Below are 22,790 nucleotides of genomic sequence, written 5' to 3'. Positions count from 1 at the left end.
ATAAGGTGAACGGTATGCTCGTCACGTCAATCATTTGCAAATAATTCTAGGATTATAAGTAACTAGCTTTTGCTCGCGGCTCCGCCCGCGTTATAAAGTTTTTCAGGCTAAAGTTTTCCGTTATAAAAATAGTAGTTTCCCGGGAGCCTATGTTCTTCCCAGGGTCTCAAACTGTCTCCATACCAAATTTCATCTTAATACGTTAGGTAGTTTTTGAGTTTAACACGTTAAGGCAGACAGATGCAGCGGGGGACTTTTGTTATATTATTTAGAACTTTTTAAGTGAAACAATCCCGTCATACATCATTGTTGCATAACTTTAACCGTTTACGCAGCGCAGGCAACGGAAGCTCTCAAAACTCATAATTTTCCCCGTTTTTGCAACATGTTTCATTACTGCTCCGCTCCTATTGGTCATAGCATGATGATATATAGCCTATAGCACTCCAGGAACAAAGGGCTATCCAACACAAAAAGATTTTTTCAGTTCAAACCGGTAGTTCCTGAGATTAGCCATTACTGCTCCGCTCCTATTTGTCATAGCGTGATGATATATAGCTTATAGCGATCCACAAATAAAGGGCTATCCAACACAAAACGATTTTTCAGTTTGAACCGGTAGTTCCTGAGATTAGCCATTACTGCTCCGCTCCTATTGGTCATAGCGTGATGATATATAACTTTGAGCACTCCACAAACAAAGGACTATTCAACAAAAAATATTTTTTCAGTTCGAATCGGTAGTTCCTGAGATTAGCCATTACTGCTCCGCTCCTATTGAATATAGCGTGATGATATATAGCCTATAGCTCTCCTCGAACAAAGGGCTATCCAACGCAAAAAGAATTTTTCAGTTTGGACCGGTAGTTCCTGAGATTAGCCATTACTGCCCCGCTCCTATTGGGTATAGCGTGATGATATATAGCCCATAGCACTCCACGAATAAAGGGCTATCCAACGCAAAAAGAATTTTTCAGTTTGGACCGGTAGTTCCTGAGATTAGCCATTACTGCCCCGCTCCTATTGGGTATAGCGTGATGATATATAGCCTATAGCACTCCACGAATAAAGGGCTATCCAACGCAAAAGAATTTTTCAGTTTGGACCGGTAGTTCCTGAGATTAGCCATTACTGCCCCGCTCCTATTGGGTATAGCGTGATGATATAAAGCCTATAGCACTCCACGAATAAAGGGCTATCCAACGCAAAAAGATTTTTTCAGTTTGGACCAGTAGTTCCTGAGATTAGCCATTACTGCCCCGCTCCTATTGGGTATAGCGTGATGATATATAGCCTATAGCACTCCACGAACAAAGGGCTATCCAACGTAAAAAGAATTTTTCGGTTTGGACCGGTAGTTCCTGAGATTAGCCATTACTGCCCCGCTCCTATTGGGTATAGCGTGATGACATATAGCCTATAGCACTCCACGAACAAAGGGCTATCCAACGTAAAAAGAATTTTTCGGTTTGGACCGGTAGTTCCTGAGATTAGCGCGTTCAAACAAACAAACAAACAAACAAACAAACAAACTCTTCAGCTTTATATAATAGTATTCTAGGATTATAAGTAATATAAAACGGACATTGATTAGATTGACACAACATTTTTGCGCAATTGCGATGGTTACTTAGTCTACCGTGAAATAGCAAAATACTTATTTAAAATAAATTAAATAATGCTTCATATTTTGCACGTTAGATGGCATTAGTTTATATTAAAAGTATCGACATCGTATCGAATATGTCGACATTTCTAAAACTTTCGATAATTTGTTATTAATGATATTTTACAATGACAGATAAATGTATGTATTATGTATTTAAGATATCAAAACCCTGATTTGGTATTCAAGTACCAAAAAGTTTTCGCGGAGAAATTCCCTTATTACTACCGCCCAGTCTTCGCGGGGGGCGACTGAGCGGTTATGTTGGGGTAACCGTTGCCTTACGACCCGACGATTGAAGCGGCCCGGAACCCTCGGACGGCGGTCGGGCCGAGTCCCTAACCAATGAACCTAACCTAAGTCCCAACGCAACGGCCTACCAACTAAAACTCCGCGTTGACCCTCTTCGGCGCATAAGGGACGACTGCGGGCTTCCCCGAGACAGCAGGTCCGAGTGTTCGTCCGCGGCCGCCCCTGCGCGGTGCCGTCTTGCGGCCCGTCTCCTAAATGTGGGGGGGGGGGGGCTCCTATGCCCCCGCGCACCGAAGGACGCTCTCAGCGTCAACGGCAGCATGAGGTCAACGCCACACTGCCGTCCATCCCGGGGGTCAACTGAAAATTCCCGGAATTTCGTCTAGGAGAAAGCCAGTTCTTTTCTGACTTTCTTAGGGATTAAAAGATACCCAAGAGGTGTGGTTTGACAGAAGCTACTAAAATGGGACAGTAAAATTAAAACACAGCGGTATCATTCATGTCACATATGTTTGATAACTTATTTCAATGTTAATAAAACTTTGTCGAAATGCTTAGAGCAAACACGGTGCTGTTTTTTCCAATGCCAATTGGGACGAGCTATGGCATCGAACCATTTTTGCCTCATAGCATCATCTGTGGGAAATTTGCAATGAAACACATTGTATGAAACACACTATGAAAATCGACCCTAGCTTTCGCGCACGGTTTCCAAGTAGCTTTTACCAGTACACCACCGTATATTGAAAGTAAAAGGCAATTTATGCAAATTAGTAAAGTACAATATACTAACATCTATGTTATGGATAGAATATGCAGCACAACACTATTGAACACGACTACGTAAATTGGTAAAAATGATAAATACTTACTTGTAAATAAACTAAACGACTGTATCGAATGGGCAACAGCAGATTATAATATGACTACAGCATAATAAAGTATAATTAATAACACTTTTTTCACTTATGTACAGGGTTTAAGCAAATATATTAGGTTTTTTGTTTACTCGCCGGTGGAAGCTGATGATTTCAGTTTCATTTTCTTTACGAGGAGAATGAGATTTACACTCCACATTAAGGTGGTAAAAAATTTAATATGACGAAATTTTAAAGGCCGAAATATACATGATTATTAATTATTTTTACATTTTTCTTTCAACTGCGAGAACTAATCACTAACTAGACGTGAATTTAAATTCTTTACTTGCCAATACTTGTTTAGTTACCCAGATTAAAGCCGAAACAAAATGTATGAAAATGGACCTTGAGCTACCACCTTAACGTAAGCCATTGCTTGTTCGTAGGGCTATATTATACTTAAACAGTACTATGTATTTATTAAATTAACAACAAAAATATTACACAACATTTAGCCAATTTTGAAAAGCACGCGCTGAAGTATAACGTATCAATTCAATTCAATTCAAATCAATTTTTTAATTGTGGCTCCATCGTTGGCAGACGATGATTTTGCCAATGTCAAAGTTGAAAGTAGGAAAAGTTACGGTAAATTTTTATGGGTCTAATATTATCTATGACTGTATAACGTATCTAAATTGTGTGGGCGCGTTTCTGACATTGTTTTGAGGTTGGCAAGTTGGAACATTTGACATTTTATTTGCTTTTTAATTCGGCATCGTAAAGAGGACCAAAGATAACCATTTGAAGATTGTAAAGTGTACGCAAGCCGACCTTAGCAACATAATATTTGTCTCGTTCTTTTCAACGGTTATGGCCTATTTGAAAAAATAGGATAAGTATATGAGGGTAATTTAGATTCCTTCTATGCTTGTTTTTGTTCTGAGGGATTTTTCCCACTTACTGTTTATTATAATTGACAGAAATATTTGTGTCAACAATTGCCTACTTAGCAGTTTCCATATATATTATAATTCTCTTTTCTTAGCAGACTTGTAATAAATATGGTATATTATAATTCTCTTTGAAATATGGACATTGAAATAGGCAAGAAGTAGATTTGTTGATAATCGACGTAACATATACCTATTTACTGCCATAATATTATTTAACCTGTGAGTATAATTTTTATCGTAGCGTGTTATAGATGTATCCTAAGCATTTTTAAACTTAATTCTTATTACGTTACTACAGAGAAGGTAGCTACACTGTTTGACGAAAAATCGTAAATGAATCTTGTTTAGCTAGGTAGGTATAGATATTTCATAATTCATTCATTCATTAATTTTGGGGTGTGATTTATAATATAAGCTTCACAGCTTACTTTGAATGACTCTCACATAATGAATGATTATAATTCAACGGCGCGACACGTTACATGCCAGTCGCCAGGCATATTTTCCCGCACTCACGTGAATAGCGAACTCAAACGCCATTCCAGGCCTAGGCGTTTGAAAATGAGCGCTACGCCACTGCAGCTACCACAACACACGACACAGGTATAATGAATATACCTACTTAGATTAAATATATTATGTTCTATGAACATAATAGTCGTGTGCGCTACGGCTGCGCGAAGCAGTGTGATAAAAATTGTTTCGAGAACTTAATGCCGAGTGCCGGGCGCTCATTATAACTCTATGCTCTCGTACCTTTGTAAATTTTTTTTATGATAATGCGCCAGGCGTGTGAGCCTTAACTGATAATATGTTAGGTCTCAGATCACCGAGATTAATGCTCCGTGCTCGTACTGTGGAGAAAAAGCCGAATTAACTTTAGTGGACCCGAGGATCGAACCCGAGATTTCAAGTAATTTTTTTAATCTATCATATTGTCATACATATTTATTTGTAGATTTCATTTTCATTATTCCTTTCAGAAGCTTCTGGTAGAACTATGGGACAGAGTGTATTAAATTACTACAGCCCGTTGTCGAAAAGATGTTGTTTTTGCATATCGCTCAAGATGGGCACTATTATTATATCAATCATAGGATGCGTGCCTAGTATTATGTTGATACTGTTACTTCACTATGGAATTTTAGTACTGGAGTGGCTTGGAATTCCGCATATTGTGGCCGAGATTGTAGTTCACGTTTACGCTGTATTAGGAATATTACTATGCTTAGCACACGTTATACTCCTTGTGGCTGCTATTACTTACAATGAGGTGCTAATTTTGGTATACTTATGGTGCGGCGTGTTATATTTACTTATTGATTTCACGATTGCATTGTTTGTTAGCGCATTAGCTGCAACAAAAGGAATGATAATCGCCGGAATAGTATTGGTGTTATATGATATTTTGTATTGGTTGATGTTATATTTATGTGTATTTCCCGTTGTAAATGGATTAAGATTGAATATCCATACAATAGTTATAATATTGGCCTAAAATAAATATGGTAAAAGAAAATGTTTTGACTATTTCAAGCCGCGATGGCGCAATGGACATGGAGCACAATCAAAAGTTTGAGCAAGCTGCAAGAGCAGAACAATATTTTGTGATAATGTAATTTGCATTCCTATTTATCTTAGGATTCAAGGTAGCTAGGTGCACCAATGTAAGTATATAAATGAGTGTCAAATTCAGATCAGCGGATTTTAAATAAAGGAAAAATATTACTTTGGTAGAATATTTATATTTAGTTTCACCGCAAGAAAAACACTCTCCTCCCACGCTGTATACCCTAGACTCTATGACCTAAAGGGGATGGAGAAGCACCACTAGAATAGTACACTCGTACCTACTTTGCGGAACTTACCTGTACGATATAACTATCTAATAAAGGGGCGAGCTTATGGCCATATCTGGCTCAAATTAAATCCTCGCCGATTAAGTTGTACTTGATCCCAAATCTAAACATAAAACTTTTTGTTGCCCGAATAGGGAAGCGTGAGTCACGTCATACGTGCCATACTGAGTGTTGTCTAGGTACCTATATAAGAAATGTATGGGTTTGATCACGTCGGCGTTCCTTGAAGAACTGACATCCAAGAGTTAATTTAGGTACGGTGAAGCACAGTCAAACGCAGTCACATAAATTGGAGAAAATAGAATTAAAATTAATTCCGTTTCAGTATGTATCATTTGTATTCATTAGAAACTTATTGATGTAACTAATAATAAATAACATTGTTTCGTGTGGACATAGTAAGTACTTAGGTAAATATCTAATATAATAATATGACTAGAATAAAAGTACGTTGAAGGACAAAATTAGAAAAATATTTTTTAATAAAGCTAGGCGTGCACTTCATCTTCGCGTGTTTACTGGTTATTCTATACATTTCGTCCTAGAAAATTTCTTTTCACCCCAAATACATGTAGATAACAAAAGCTATTGACAGCAATATGTTTCACGTGTCAATCTTAAAAAGATTTTTCTATAATACCTTTTATTTTACGTAGTCATGCCGAAGTCATAGGGAACATATTCTATGCCCTCTTCTCTTTATTTCCTGCTCTATGCATAGGTACTTACCCAATATTTTGAATCATTAGCTAGTTCTCTTCTTTTATTTAACAGTTTATCTACATAATAATATATTTTCTGAATAGTATTAAGTTATTACCGATCTTCGCTTTGTTGACTTTGCAGGTACGTATGTAGTTACTTATTTATACAATGAAAACCAATTACTGATATTATGGTAAATCGATGGGTAGGACTTAAATTTTCATAATATTATGTACCAATAAAATATTAGTGAAACATCTTACATGAGCACGGTGTCTTCATCAATCATTAGAGTTGACAACCAGTTTTTGGCCTCTGATTAATGTTAATATAAATTAACACACAAGCCAAAACGCGCTATACCAATCGTGTGGGACTTTGTAGAGCTAAATGACTAATTTGTTGCTTTGGTCAGTACCAGAGCAGATAGTGTACTAATTTAGTCGGTACAGTATACTAATACTACATCACACTAATACACAGGTAATTATTCCATAATGTACTGGTCCTATTGGTCGAAGTTATCTTGCAGTAAGCGGGAAGACCCAGTGTTCAGACAAAAGTTCCACAGGTCTATAATTCTTTTCATATCTTCAAAACGTCTTCATGTATTGGACGTGGAGACAACGAATTTCTTCATAGCTTGCAACGCTTAGAAAGTTAACTGTCTCGAAGCTGGCTGGTTTCGATAGGCCTTGACTCCTGGCAGTGCAGCTCCGCCGCGTCGATAGGATGCCGTTCTATAGTAGTGAGGTTATAATGAATAGCAAAATTGGTAATGTGCGTTCGCCTACTTAGCAGTCGTTGGGTTTAATTTACTATACCCATACCAGAAGCTGTCAATATTGCAAAATCTATTATATAGACCCTTGGTCGCTGATGAACGGTCTTTCAGCGAGATTCTTATGGTCTCTTTGAAATAATAAACATGGACTATTAGCTATTGTTCTGTAGATTTAATTATTTTGCATATGCATTTCATAACCTAATTAGCACCTATGCCTTAGACATTATAAAAATATGCATTGGGTGTGATAAGTGAAATTTTATTATAGAACTAGATTTTACCTAGCATATGGCAGGTGTACCTTCTTTCTTCACATTGAAGTATACAGCAGGAGGCGTGATAAAGTTGTGTTTATTTCGTCGATGCTAGAAGTCGGGAATAAAATCCTTTCAAGTACATTACAACTTGTAAAGCAGCATATGCTGGGCAGGAGCAGCATGATCCGTCCAAATCTTATCACATCTTTCATTGCGCAATGTTTTTGCAATAAAATTAGTATTTGTTCTTGTAACATTTCTATGTTCAAAGATAATGGACTTTCAGTAGTTTCTGTAATTAGAATTTTCAAAATTATTATGATGTTAGCCATGCTCAAGCCTAGAAGACATATGACTTAACGATCTTAAATCTATCATAGCTGCGATTGTATTGCGGGTTGATACTGAGCATAACACATTATCCAACTTGGGAAATCAAACCTGACACCACAGAATATCAGCTTTACCCTGTAGTCTGTAAGTAAAATCAGTAGACCACGCTAAGATATTTTTTTTGGCTTCGCCTGCTTTTGCTAAGATCAATATATTTAAAATCCTATGTATGTGTCTAAGTATTATAAACCAGAATTTGAATTACTTATATGAACGTCATGTGTTTGTAACCAGTCTTGTGGACCTTATCTATCTATACTAATATATTAAGCTTAAGAGATTGTTTGATCGCGCTTATTTCAGGAACAACTTTGAAACCGATTTAAAACAAATATCACCAATGGGAAGCTACATTTCTCCTAAGTGTTGTAGGCTTTTTCATCCGGTAAAAAAAATAAAAAACATACAATCCCTCTTAGGTTAAAATTACTGTTCATATATAATAATTTCTGTTTTAAATGATAAATTTAATTTACCTGTTCGATACAGTAACACGGCTTTTATCCATTCGTATTCGGTTTTATCTAATCTTTGTTGAGATATTCTTTTCAGTAGATAAGTCAACTTTTTGAGATCATCTTTAACATTAGGCCATTTTGAAGTGATTTCCGGACTTATATACTCTGAAAATAAAAATTGTTACCTGTTTTATCATGTTCTTAAACGTTAAAAGCATATCAAAGATAGCCTATAGGTATTGGTGTGTTCAGGTACAGATCGACTACGAAAAGCGGGCGCGAGAAGCGGCGGCGCGGTGGTGAGAATCGAGAAAAACAGTAAGGCACGGTTGAGCGTACGTTAGCGACGCTGTTAGTGAATAATTTCCTCGAATATAATATTATTATTGCATGTTAGGCAGAGGGGAATTGAGCGTAAGAAGCGTTTCATTATATTTTCCGAGCGGAAGGGACGTCTAACAATTACTGATTCCGGCATCACGTTCTTATTGCATCGCGGAATTCACATCCAAGTAAAACCTAGACTCGCGTTGGTGCCAAGGGTTTTCTTATTCAACCCTGTATCAAGTATGTATGGAATCATAGTATGATACATCTCGCTGATTGTTTGAACTGGGTATAAGGTTAGAGGTAAACGCTGAAAATAAGAATAAGTATGTATCAATCTCATTTATGAAACGTTTCCTCTCCGCTCTCTGCTTCGCCTATGCCTACTTTATAGCCGCTTACAAGTATGTACTCACATTGGTTTAAATTAATATTTGGCTCACCTTCATGGAAAAAGAAAGAGTACTGCGCAGCTGTAAGAATGAATAATTCTTTCCAATTGTTTTGCAATAATGTAATTTGTTCAGTATTTTTCATTTGTATAAAAGATCCGAGTCCGTGCAGCCATTTAACTGTAGCCACTAGTAATTTTGCAACCGGATCGTACAGTGTGTCGCTCATTAGTTTCCAATTGTCTTGAAGAGATAACTTTTTCGATTCCGTCTGTATACTTTCGTAATATCTTTTTGTGTTTTCTGTAAACCGTTCAAACGTTTGTCGTTCGTTGTAATAATTGATAACATTAGAGGGTTTCTCGTTCAATTCACATGATTGCGGATCAAGTTGTTCTGAATTTGTCTTATTGTGTGTTGTTGGATTGGAATAACAAGAATAATTGGATGTGATGTTTCTTGAATCTACAATAATTCATCTACAATTACTGAAAGCCATGATATATTATTGAATTATTTAAGAAATCTTTATAATTATATTTATATCTTTATAATTTATAAAATTATATCTACAGTCTTAATTATTAACATTTTTTTTATTATAGTAAGTATTTTACTTTAATGTTCTGCTATTTCACGGTAGATTGAATACCTAACCTTCATATGAGCGCAAAATTTTAGTATGACAATCTTCCCAATGGCCGCTCTAAATAATCTTAGGACTCTTTGGTCTTAGTGAATAGGGTATTTTAGTGTATGTCAGAAAAAAGCCAAAAATACATAACATAGTTTAATCAAACAGCAATCGGAAAAAAGTAGTTTCAGTCCATAAACTTATAAAATAATTTTTATAATTCAGTTCAAAGTTTTGACTTTTTTATCTGTTTTAGAAATATGCGAAATAAGTGCCGCCATGACATGACGTCATCAAGTCAGTAAACTACTTGAAGCGTCAATACGCTTTCACTATTTCTAATTTATCGAAATGACATTTTTTTTCAGACAATAAATTTGGATCTCTTTTCGCAAGTTAAACCAAGTTTTCCTCATAATTATATCAGTTGGCACTTGAATCCACAATTTTTTCGGTGTTTTCACACTAGCATGCAGGAACAACACACCAATGATAAGGATAATAGCTTATTTGAATTTTAATAATTTGCTCTTTCTCTATGCACAGCGTTGTTACTCGATGTTAACTGTCGAGATGACGTCAGCAACGTTGCCTCTAGCGTTTTCGTTTATACATATACGCGGAAAAATTGTGTGTAATATTTAAAATGTAATATTTAAATGTATTTTAATGGCAGTTATTGATTGAATATTTTTTTTATAAAATTTCTAGTGGTATTTTTTCACCTTAAGATTAATTTGAGACAATTTTCAAAAAAGAGTGTAATACTTTCAATAGACAATAGTGGCGTAGGGTCCATATAACCTGATTCCTGCCGGCTTCCCTTCATTTAAATTTCTGTAGAATCTAATAATTTGAACGAAGTACATACCGCATTTATGCTTATTAACATATACAGGGTTACAGGTTAAGTCGACCTAGATCCTTTAAAAGGTTATAGTTTCCATAATTCCTGACTACTTTCACTATGAAACACCATATCCCAAAACGAACGTCTTCATGATATTGGACATTGAAGTTTTTTTTTAGAAAATCCAGTAATTTTTTCTATGTACCTATATATTTTTTACTTTCTATCATTTCATTTACGTCTGTTTGCTCTTATTGTGTCGGAGACAAGTTGTTTTATTATTATCAACACAAAAATTTTAGATTCATGAACCGACTGCGTTGTAGTAGCAGCAATCCGAACTGCAGAAATCCGAACACCTGACAGGATCTCCGTCTACGAAAATGTGTACCGGCGTGTAATGGTAGGGATACCATCCGGCAGTATTCATCGTTAACCAAACTTTCCACTGCGATAGTTCAAGTTCTCGGGCAACGATATTGGTGGACGTTGAACAGAATATAATTTTTTAACCATTTCATTATTTTATTTTATTTTCTGATCCAAGTAATAAGTTTCACTTTATTCCTTAGGTCTACATGGAATCCTTTCGTCAATGTTTTTTTTCCAAAAGTATTGATAAAACCCAAGCTTGTTATACCTTGTTAGATAGCTATTGAAACGTAGATATTTTTAAGCACATCTGCTGAGTATCTTTCATACATTTATTTTTCAATATTTCAAATAGATAAACTGATAAGAGTAAAGTCGTTACGGAATTATTTATATTTTTCATAATCAATCGTCTGCTACAACGCAGTCGGTTCATGAATCTAAAATTTTTGTGTTGATAATAATAAAACAACTTGCCTCCGACACAATAAGAGCAAACAGACGTAAATGAAATGATAGAAAGTAAAAAATATATAGGTACATAGAAAAAATGACTGGATTTTCTAAAAAAAAACTTCAATGTCCAATATTTTGAAAACGGTTCGTTTTGGGTTATGGTGTTTCATAGTGAAAGTAGTCAGAAATGGTGGAAACTATAACCTCTTAAAGGATCTAGGTCGACTTAACCTGTAAACCTGTATGTAAATTGTGTCGGATTTCCTTTTAGAAAATTTCACCATTCACCACTGATAGACAACACAAAATATTATTATGCTGTGTAGTAGTAAAAATACAGTCTAATTCGGTGCCTCAAAATATTTGATTAAAAGAGCATTTTGAAATATTGAAAGACTGCAGTACCATATCTGTACACTAATTAACGTCGGCTAGTGTTGACCGTAACAGAGTTTGGATTTAGGCGTTAGGAGAGCACGTCATAATATGTAGGTTATTTTCTTCGCTAACCATACCGTTTGGCGCCAATATACTGCGTGAGGTAATTAGAAATTCTACGAGGACTAAGTATAGTATTCATACGTTGTGCGTTTACCTTCTTTGCTAACATCGCCGCTCTTGCAAACAGTCTTAAAAACTTCTTCTGAACTAGATACTTCGTCTTCTTTAAGTTTTTCAGAAAGTTGTGAATCCGGTTTTTGTTGGACTTCCGTTCCGTGTATTGAAGATGTCAGTGTAACATTTACCTCATTTTCAATATGTTCTAAAATAGATTAAATATGAACACATACGATATTTTTAATTTAAGTACCCTTAATGTAGTTACTTACAAGCATAAAGTATTACATATTTACATGCTATTTAGAGAAAGCGAAACCATGTTAAACTTACTATTTAAAGTAGGTGCCGAAGATGGTGAAGCGTCCGTGGGTATGACAGCCGGGTAAAATATGTTTGTGGACAAATATCCGGGATGCGACACAGGGTAGCGCAAAGCTGTTGAAAACAGCGGTATTTTAAATGGACTGAGTGAGTTCAGTGAACCTACTTGAGTGCCAAAAAGGGGATTCAATTGCGGAACCTCACTTATGGTATCAGGAAATTTCGAACACGGGAAATCTTGAAACGGCGATCTGTCTAGAAAGGAATTGTGTATATTTGACTCGGAAAAAGCAGGTACAAATCCATTGAATGTTTGTAACTGCTGAAAGGAAGAGAAAGGCAGTGGTGCGGGGGCGGGAATAAATTGTTGCTGTCGTGACAAATTGTAGCCAAGTTTTTGTAACGTTAATTGATGCTGGTCAGTCGCTATTGGCCGCGGAGCTCTTTCGTGTTGAACGGCTGTGGAAAACATAATAATCAAAATAATCCTGTTATAATGACAATTACTCCTGCCTATTTGTACAGGTGTATCGTGCTATATAAACCTTTACATTGTACCTGCCGTATTATTGCCACAATCAGTTATGCACAAAAACATTAGGGACATACTTGCGTACCTATCTATATATCTACTTATACAGGCAGTATCAGTTTCAGATAACACTGAGAATAAAACTTGATAAAGGACACATCAGTGGCGAAAAGTCCATATAACCCAGTTTCTGCCGGCTTCCCTTTATGTACAATTTATATAGACTTTAATTATCATTTGAACGATTTGCAGACCATATTCATACATATTAATTACTCATGGAAAATTTCATGTTTCGCCACTGGGATACATCATCATTCATCAATAAGTTGTTGGCGCATATTGCTTAGTTATCCGAATTTTTTTTTGTTCTATGAATACAATTGCACCTAACTTTAACTGTAATTGCACCTAACTTTAACTATATGATCATTTTTCCGTGCTTAAATATAGATCAGCTTAATTGCAACTGTATATAATATTATTTATATGAGTTTTTAAAGGTTTTAGCCCAGGACTGATGTTAAAATTGAGATAAAACAGCTTTTAAAATTGTGTCTAAACTAAAACACCTGTTGTAAAACAATCTTATCCACGAATCAATTTATAAAAGCAAAAGTAAACAAATCTCAAGCCTAAAACTACAAGGGGCGTTCAAACAGCACATTAGGATGAAGAATACACCTATCCATAGTGTCAATGTAAACATCAGGCCGTGCCGTGAAGCCGCGTGGCACCGTGTCGCGTCGATGGCTATAAAGCAAAGTGCAATCAATTTCGTAAGTAAATAAATATCTGTGTGAATATCGTCTGCTGCTGACAGCTCGCTATCGGCGAGATGTATTTGCCCTTTATTTTTTTTAGCAATAGGTAGGTAAGCAGTGGAACCCTCAGGAATCTGTTGTTACCCAAGTTACTTATTGAGTCTTTTTGAAAAAAGTAGGTGAAGGGAGTAGTTATGGACATTTACATATATTACATAGATACGTAAAGATATATAGTCTTACTTATAAACTTGTTTTAGCGGTAAGAGGTAGTTAAGAAGTGCTTAAATAGGACTTAAGTACAGCTACTCGATAAATTTGTTTTCAACTAAGCATAGCTTTGCGTTTTTTTTAAGAGACTGATACTTTATACCTACTTATATTATTTATATATATAGCTACCTCTATTATTTTTTTTCTAAGGTTAAGAACAATAATCGTAAGAAAAATAGTAAAAATTGTCCAAGGTTTGAACAACCGAATTGATGTACATACCTTGGAACGCTACGGAGAAATCTTGGACTGTTGTCCAAGGTTTCTCCGTAGCGTTGAGTGAGCGTGCGAGTTTTAAACGTCCTTGTTATTACAAGGACGTTTAAAACTCACACACACTCACCCACGCCTTTTATTCAAAGGGGTAGGCAGAGACGCATCTGTTGTACTAAGTTTTCGCCGTGTAGTGTGATAGAGGGCGATCGTATCGCTATATAATAATAATAATAATAATAACCTAACTTTATTGCAACAAAAAGAACACAGAAATACCTAACATTACGAAGTACAAAAACAGTAATTGGCATATCTGAGTTTAAGCATTTCAACTAATGTCAGGGGTCCCCAAACTAGGCTGTGCCTGTATCTTGGGATACCTATAATGAGAGTCAAAAACTCATGAGTAGCCGATAATGCAAATTACAGACAAATAAAAACAGTATTCTAAAAAAATAATAATAATAAACAAACTAAAATCTACAAACTCTTTTACATAATAAAGAAGAAAAAATAAAAAATAAGTATCTCTATACTAACTTAGCAAACATAGGTACTTGGATAATTATACAAATTCGGAATTTAAATGAAAAGAATGTATGAAGTTTCAAATAAGAAAGATACAAAAAAAATAAAAAAAAATAATAACTTTAATTGGTATTTAAATATACAATGCTAAAGTAATACTAGCCATGGTTGCCAAAGAAAAGAAAAGAAAACCAAAGGGAAACAAAAAAAAAATTGATAAAATGAGATCAATTTCTGTCAATTAAGTAAGTGAGTGGTGCCTCGCATAGAGGGCGGTAGCGGTAAAACAAGCAAAAAAAAAAAGTTAAAACTTTAATACAGTAAAGATTCAGTGTCAGTCTAGGAATATTAACCAGTCAGTAATTTTCTTTTAGCTTCGCGCACAGAGCAATGTTTGAAGTTACATTTGTTGACTGCGGTGTTATATATATTCGCTCTTATGAAAAAGCCGAATCTGCGTGCGAAGGATGTGTGTACATATGGTAATGTAAATTTGAAAACCCTTTCTTGAAGCATTGCCTTGTAGGTGGTGGTGTCGATAATGTTTTTGTGCATGTATAGAGTTAGCCTGAGGATGAAAAATTGTCGCACTGTGAGGATTTGAGCTTCTTTGTAAAGGTCAAATGTGGAGTATCTGAAAGGCTTTTTGTGCATTGTTTTCAACACAGACCTTTGTGCTTTTTCGATGTTCAATAGGAACGTTTTTGCTGCACTGCCCCAGATTGTTATACAGTAGATTAGTATCGGTTGGCTGATGGCAAGGTAAATTCGTTTTAGTAGTTCTTTGTTGGCAGAGTATTCCAGACTTCGGGCCGATACTGATAAGAAACTTCCAGTGTCACATTTTAATCGCATATAAACAGTTTTGCATAAATACGCAACATGATAAATCAATGTATAAATAATACATACTTATATTGTAAAACTACAACCTTTAAAGAAAGAAACAAATAATTTCCTTTTTTCTTAACATGTATTGATACGGCGCGGGGTTAACGAATCGCAACTAATTTCAGGTGGAATTCACAACAGGTGCTTTGAATGTTATATACCAAACTATTTTATAATAATTTTATAGCGCGAGCGATATGTAAAAGAAATAAAGATTGTTCAACAGGTTTCTAAGATTTAAACAAGGGATCAAAAACAAGTGTTAAGGTATAATAGGTAATTTTTATAAATCTGTCATCAACTTGGTTTCCGTTGGAAAATGCATGCATTAGTCACATACTAAATAGTTAATTCAACGGACAATTACGGTAAAGTAATACAACCCCCCACTTAACTTTGTGTGTACCAAAATTTGTTATAAGGTAAAAGGAGAAATCGGGCTGAGATCGGTTGTGTTGCCCCCGCGTTTTTTCTCACCACTTATCTGGCATTCGTGTACCGCAAATACTTGAAATGTTTCCTAATGGAAAAGACATGCTGCAATGGCGGAACCCTGGATAAATACTTTATTGAGACAAGTGCCCGGCAATGTTCTCTATTGATTGTCGCTAAATGTCGTTTTGTGCGCCAATCCCATTTTGATACAGTAGAAAAAAATATACCTATACCAACTTACATTTTGAATAGGTACTAAAAGTAAAATAAAACGTTAGAAAAAAACATTATACGTAGTGTATCTAATCAGCATATTATAAACATATTATATTTACCTTCCTTCTTCATATTGACCCTTAAACATTTTGCGAAACGGCAAGCTTGGCATTGATTTCGCCTCGTCACGTCCACTACACATCGCCCATTTTCTTTGCAAATGTAATCTAAATTACTGAAATAGAACAATTGTCTTTTAATTTAATCATGTTTAATATAATATTTTGACGAATGAATGTATAGTGATTTGACAACACACAAATCCCAATTATATAGTGTGTTGTCCTTCATTTCCGCGTTGAACTTCAGTATCGATCCAAAATCTTCTAGAGCCAGATGGCGTAAGATAATATATTACAATCATCTATATACTATTATATAAAGCTGAAGAGTTTGTTTGTTTGTTTGTTTGTTTGTTTGAACGCGCTAATCTCAGGAACTACCAGTCCAAACTGAAAAATTCTTTTTGCGTTGGATAGCCCTTTGTTCGTGGAGTGCTATAGGCTATATATCATCACGCTATACCCAATAGGAGCGGAGCAGTAATGGCTAATCTCAGGAACTACCGGTCCAAACTGAAAAATTATTTTTGCGTTGGATAGCCCTTTGTTCGTGGAGTGCTATAGGCTATATATCATCACGCTATACCCAAAAGGAGCGGAGCAGTAATGGCTAATCTTAGGAACTACCGGTTCAAACTAAAAAAATATTTTTGTGTTGAATAGCCCTTTGTTTTTGGAGTGCTCTAAGTTATATATCATCACGCTTTGACCAATAGGAGCGGAGCAGTAATGGCTAATCTCAGGAACTACCGGTTCGAACTGAAAAAATATTTTTGTGTTGAATAGCCCTTTGTTTTTGGAGTGCTCTAAGTTATATATCATCACGCTATGACCAATAGGAGCGGAGCAGTAATGAAACATGTTGCAAACACGGGGACAATTTATTAGTTTTGAGAGCTTCCGTTGCGTGCGCTGCTTAAACGGTTAAAGTTATGCAACAATGATGTATGACGGGATTGTTCCTCTTAAAAAGTTGTAAAAAATATATTATAAAACATAGTCCCTCGCTGCATCTGTCTGCCTGAACGTGTTAAACTCAAAAACTACCCAACGTATTCAGATGAAATTTGGTATGGAGTCAGTTTGAGACCCTGGGAAGAACATAGGCTCCCGTGAAACCACTACTTTTATAACGGAAAACTTTAGCCTGAAAATCTTTATAACGCGTGCGGAGCCGCGGGCAAAAGCTAGTATTAAAAATATTTATGTTAATAAAATGAAGTTAGTAATTATAGATGCAATCTATTTTATACGTATTGAAATGCGTTTGAATCAATTATAAATTATAATTAATGATTATTTGTTAACCTGCATAAGTATTGAACGCAAAAAATAAAAAATATAGTAAATTTTCAAATTTTGATAAAGTTTAAACAAATACTTACCGTCGTATACTTCGTTTGAAAAATCCTCTACATCCATCACAGGACGGTACCCCGTAGTGCTTCCCTGAAGCTTTGTCCCCACACACACGGCAAATTGCTTCCAACTTATTACTACTGGTGTCCATTTCTGTCGAAATTCATATTCATTAACAAATTAAACCAAATAAAGTAGTAAGTACCTAGTATAGATATATGTATACAATACTATATACCATGAAAACTGTTAAATCACAATCTATTTAAATTCCATAATATTCTGCGCTTCCTTAAGATCTTTATCTTAACTACTCCCTTTAGAGTAGAGGAGTTAAAAAATAACATAAAGCATAATTGTCTTTTACTTCTCTTCTCTTACGCTGAATAAAATGAAAAGAAATTAACACGCTAAATCATTCACAACGCATCTATGACTCTTGTTGCTGGAACGCAGAGTTTCATGGTAATGTAATATAAAAATCTAAAAATCTTGGCATATATTATCTGTTTCTATTGAAATATGGTAGGTGAAATATGGTTAAAGGTATTTCTATTTTATATTTCTATACAGGTAAAGATTTCAAAAATATGTTTTGCCTATGTTCACTTGATTACATTTTTAATAGCTGCGGCATAAATAGCAAGAAAATAAAGATTCAAATATGTCAAATTTACATAATTTATCGCGTGCGCGAATAATTCCAACACAATAGCTCAATCAAATTTTCATCAAAACTCTCTGTCACGGCACCCTTGCTGATAAGGATGTGCGAAGTTTGAAAGAATATTGCCATATCATCGACGGGAGGCATTAATAATCGATTGATTATTCTAATGTGGAGACACCGGTGTCGCGAGATATTATCATAATATTAAAATGAAACTATAAAAAAAGAATTACCGGTGGCAGTCACGGTGAATGCGATTTTAATTCGAAGTTTATTTATTCAACAAAATAATTCACGTATAGATGGAACAAAACACAACCGCTAGCCAAAAGTAGATAGAAGCTAGTAGATCCTACACAGTAAACTTTAATACACAAGAAAGCACTAAATAGTCGCACACCGAAAGCACGTGCGTGGCTTCAGAGCTTTCCCCGCATTTGAACATGAGCCGCACTAAGCGACATCGCATTGGGGCGATTGCGGAAGACGGAAAAGCCATTTCTTGCAGGAGGAACCCGCAACTGTGTTGGTATTGCCGTGTGTAGGGTCGTATACAGTGATAGGAACTCGGCCCGGCGCGGCGGTCGCTGGACTTGCGCGATCCCTTCGGGCAGCTCTACGCCGGGTCGTAAGGCCGGCGACCCCAACATATCCAGTCGCCCGTCGTCAGGCTGGGCGGCAGTGGTAAACAATACATATTCTTCTTAAAACCAAAAAAGTCTAATCTGCTCTGTATAGCGTTCTTAGAGCTCAACACCAAATGTAAATAATCTGCGAACTTTAAAGCTCTGAGCGTCAAGCAAATGAGATCCTGCGTTCCATGTTCGCTGTAAAGGATTGCCAATACTTTTGTAAAATGTACCTACATAATATGTACATTCTTACCAACTCGCTCTTACTATTGTAACACAGCAGAGATATATCATTGAAGAACTAATGCTCTATTGTTTTAGGGGTAGGTGTGGTAAGTTCATAAAATACTTGTGATAAATGCGATAACTAAGCTTGAAGGCTGTAAATTATAGCTCCCCGCGAGCTGTCCATATGTCAGACATGCCGTAATTGTCTGAGGGTAGATCATTATTTAACAGCGGGTGTCTACTTTCCCACGCCACTCGACCTAAGGGGAACTGATTTTCTGCTATCACATTTACGTAATAATTTGTATACTACATTAATTTATGTATAAGTACCATAAAGCCGAAAGATCTTATTTTGGTATAAAACATCACATAAAAATATATAAATAATAATAAAGAAAACTCACGCGGTATTGATAGATAAAGCGCACCGCCCGCGCCGCCGGAAGAAGCGAACGGGACCTGTGCCAGATTTTTATTAATATAAAAGGGAACCAGCTTGACGAAATTTTAATATTATTTTGCGATAATATATAACATAATATGATAAAAAAAATATGCCATGGATAGTGCAGAAGATTCTTAACAAACTGATTTCGGGTTCGTGGTATACTCAAAATAATGTGGTACCTATATTTACGCCAGGGCTGTGTCGATAAGGGATTAGTGGAACGACACAGAGTGGCGTCAAGATAGTCTTGGAACATACCTACCATTTTTTTCTATTTCATCTGAAACAGCATAACATAAGAAGTAGTGGAGTGAGACTACTATGACAGAAGTAAACACCTACAGCGAGACATTTAACCTTCATTGTAAGATTAAACTGTTTTCAATTTGCAGTAACACAAATAGCGCGATACTTAATAAATTCATTTTTGTGGTTTAGTCTATGATTTATATACTTTTCAATTAAAACTACAATTATTGTCAAATAAGTCAAAATATAGACATTTAATTACGTATCTAAGAACCTACTTGCCCTTAAACATGGCAACCGCTTGAGGGCGTTCGCGTGCCTTACCTAAGAAAAATTGTTTTTAGTTCACCAACCTGGTAACCAAAAACGTCTGTAAACCACCACGCTATGTTATGCTAAGGCCGCCACTGAAGATTACAGTAATTAACCGGTGTTATGGATCAGTTCACTGCGTACACTAAAAATTGTACAGAAACGTAAAGAAACACAAACGAAATTCGAAATTGGTCGTCTTATCTTGCTATAACTTTAGTGCTTTAAAATTGAACTCATACAGCAGTTTTTTTTGTGACAAAAAATACCTAATCCCTGATATCTCGTCACTAGCTTTTGCCCGCGGCTCCGCCCGCGTTACAAAGTTTTTCGGGCTAAAGTATTCCGTTATAAAAGTCACGCTATATATTTTCCCGGGAGCCTATATTCTTCCCAGGGTCTCAAACTGTCTCCATAACAAATTTCTTCTTAATATGTTGGGTAGTTTTTGAGTTTAACACGTTCAGGCATTCGGATGCAGCGGGGGACTTTGTTTTATAATATATTTTTGTAGAACTTTTTAAGAGGAACAATCCCGTCATATATCATTGTTGCCTAACTTTAACTGTTTACGCAGCGCACGCAACGGAAGCTCTCAAAACTAATAAATTTTCCCCGTTTTTGCAACATGTTTCATTACTGCTTCGCTCCTATTGGTCATAGCTTGAAGATATATACCCTATAGCATTTCAAAAACAAAGTGCTATCCAACACAAAAATATTTTTTTCAGTTCGATCTGATAGTTCCGAGATTAGCCATTACTGCTCCGCTCCTATTGGTCATAGCGTGATGATATATAGCCCATAGTACTCCACGAACAAAGAGCTATCCAACACAAAAAGAATTTTTCAGTTCGAACCGGTAGTTCCTGAGATTAGTCATTACTGCTCCGCTCCTATTGGTCATAGCGTGATGATATATAGCCTATAGCACATCACGAACAAAGGGCTATCCAACGCAAAAATAATTTTTCAGTTTGGACCGGTAGTTCCTGAGATTAGCCATTACTGCTCCGCTCCTATTGGGTATAGCGTGATGATATATAGCCTATAGCACTCCACGAACAAAGGGCTATCCAACGCAAAAAGCTTTTTTCAATTTAGACTGATAGTTCCTGAGATTAGCGCGTTCAAACAAACAAACTCTTCAGCTTAATATAATAGTATAGACAAGTATCATGATGCGTCTGGCTCTAATTTCTTTCAACTTACATAACATGACGCATTTATCCCCGAAGGGGTATGCAGAGGCGCAACTAGGGCACCCACTTTTCGCCAAGTATGCTCCGTCCCATGATGTGATAGGAGGCGAGCCTATCGCCATATCAGGCACAAATTCCAGACTCCGGGCTGATAGTGAGTAGAAAAAACCCAAATATGTCTTTGCCTGATTCGAACCCAGGACCTCAGAGCGCTATTGTACCGGGCATGCAATAAAACTACGCCACCGAGGCAGTCTCAGAATTTCTTTCAAACCTAAAGATAATAGAGCTTACACGATTGGGCACAAGGAACTATGCGGGCCACTGCTTAAATACAAGTAGTATTCTGATAAATGCTTAAATTGTATTCTGGCGATCACGCCAGAATACAATTTAAGCATTTATCAGGTATATTTAACTGAAACTTTAACTAAGTACCTATATACCATAGACACGCAACTGCATGTACATTTTTGAATTAAGAGTATTATAGAAACCTTAAGAACGTCCGTATGTTCCCGTTAATTAAAAAAGATCTTTTCAAACTAGAAAAGTATCGCGATAGCTAGATCGAATCGCAGTCTAAATAAAAACTTACTTTCCCTAACTAGTAACATCGTATCGTAAATCACCTATAAATAGGTATATTATTCGCAAGCGAATGGAATCGTAAAATGCGAAGTATTCTAGAAAGGAACATTATTGATTATTTAGGTGAGTATGATAATATATTTTATCCTCTACAACTAAGGGGCGGCTTCTAAGAACAACTATTGCTTTAAATATATCAATTAATTGGAATGAAAATAACATAAATTACAACATTTTGACGATGATGATGTCTTCCCAATCAATTTCGGCAACGACGACTGTAAAAATTGTACAAGCATGTTACACTCAGATTAAGACTGGGTACTCAATAGTAGTGCTAATGTGATATATTACATTCTATTATATAATGATGTCACGACTGTCTGAATTTAAGATGATATTTTACTTGCTCCAAAACGGGATCGCCGCTTCACACTTTTTCAGGAATGTCGGTAAAACATTTTGATTTCGTTTTTTACGACAGGCTGCGCTTTCTGCCGCACCTCAACCCCTTGTACATAAGTACTTACACAAAATTTTTATTAAACTGGAAGTCAAATCCAGGTCTTCATACTCCACAGGATATATACGCTGGTATATTACCGGAGACCAAAGACGCGGTAAAGAATTTTTAAGAGGTTCTAAGTAGTAAGTATGGTAATACATTGTATTACCTTTGACAACTTCAAAGTTAAATTGCAACTATGCAATTTATAGTTGTCAGTGAGTAGATTTTCACATGACTACAATATACCTACACATATAGGAATATTATTACATGTCGAGGTTTAAGCAGTGTATAGGTACATATATAGGTAAGTAGTACATTAAGTAGGAAAAACAATTTAGACGTAGACGATGTAGACGTATCGACTAGCGATTAAATTTTTCTGTCAACCAGTCAGGCACCATACTTGAGGGACGTGTTGGCAGGACAGAGGCAGGAGCTTTAACAGGGCAGGTTAAAGCTTTAATTAAACAGCGGCCGTCGCGGTCGACGCTCAACTCTATGT

The 22,790-nt window shown here is 36.0% G+C and overlaps 1 protein-coding gene and 1 long non-coding RNA gene across 2 annotated transcripts; one reads left to right on the top strand and one right to left on the bottom strand.

Moving 5' to 3' along the window:
- The first annotated feature begins 3,496 nt into the window (after positions 1-3,496).
- Positions 3,497-5,236, top strand: LOC115447988. The gene is made up of 3 exons (XR_003939065.2): positions 3,497-3,953; positions 4,553-4,647; positions 4,718-5,236. It is a non-coding gene; the product is annotated as an uncharacterized LOC115447988 (long non-coding RNA).
- Positions 5,237-5,912: 676 nt separating this feature from the next.
- Positions 5,913-20,242, bottom strand: LOC115447979 (nuclear receptor subfamily 2 group E member 1). Its single transcript, XM_030175281.2, has 9 exons — positions 19,380-20,242; positions 17,469-17,595; positions 16,081-16,196; positions 12,116-12,565; positions 11,820-11,987; positions 8,964-9,215; positions 8,212-8,358; positions 7,367-7,634; positions 5,913-7,038 (listed from the first exon to the last, which is right to left on the bottom strand). Exons 2-8 carry the CDS (start codon positions 17,591-17,593, stop codon positions 7,396-7,398), a joined length of 1,497 nt encoding a protein of 498 aa, XP_030031141.1. The 5' UTR covers positions 17,594-17,595; positions 19,380-20,242; the 3' UTR covers positions 5,913-7,038; positions 7,367-7,395.
- Between the last annotated feature and the right edge of the window lie 2,548 nt (positions 20,243-22,790).

This window comes from Manduca sexta, chromosome 27, assembly GCF_014839805.1.
Source record: "Manduca sexta isolate Smith_Timp_Sample1 chromosome 27, JHU_Msex_v1.0, whole genome shotgun sequence".
Taxonomy (NCBI): domain Eukaryota; kingdom Metazoa; phylum Arthropoda; class Insecta; order Lepidoptera; family Sphingidae; genus Manduca; species Manduca sexta.
This window is presented reverse-complemented; position numbering and strand designations above follow the sequence as displayed.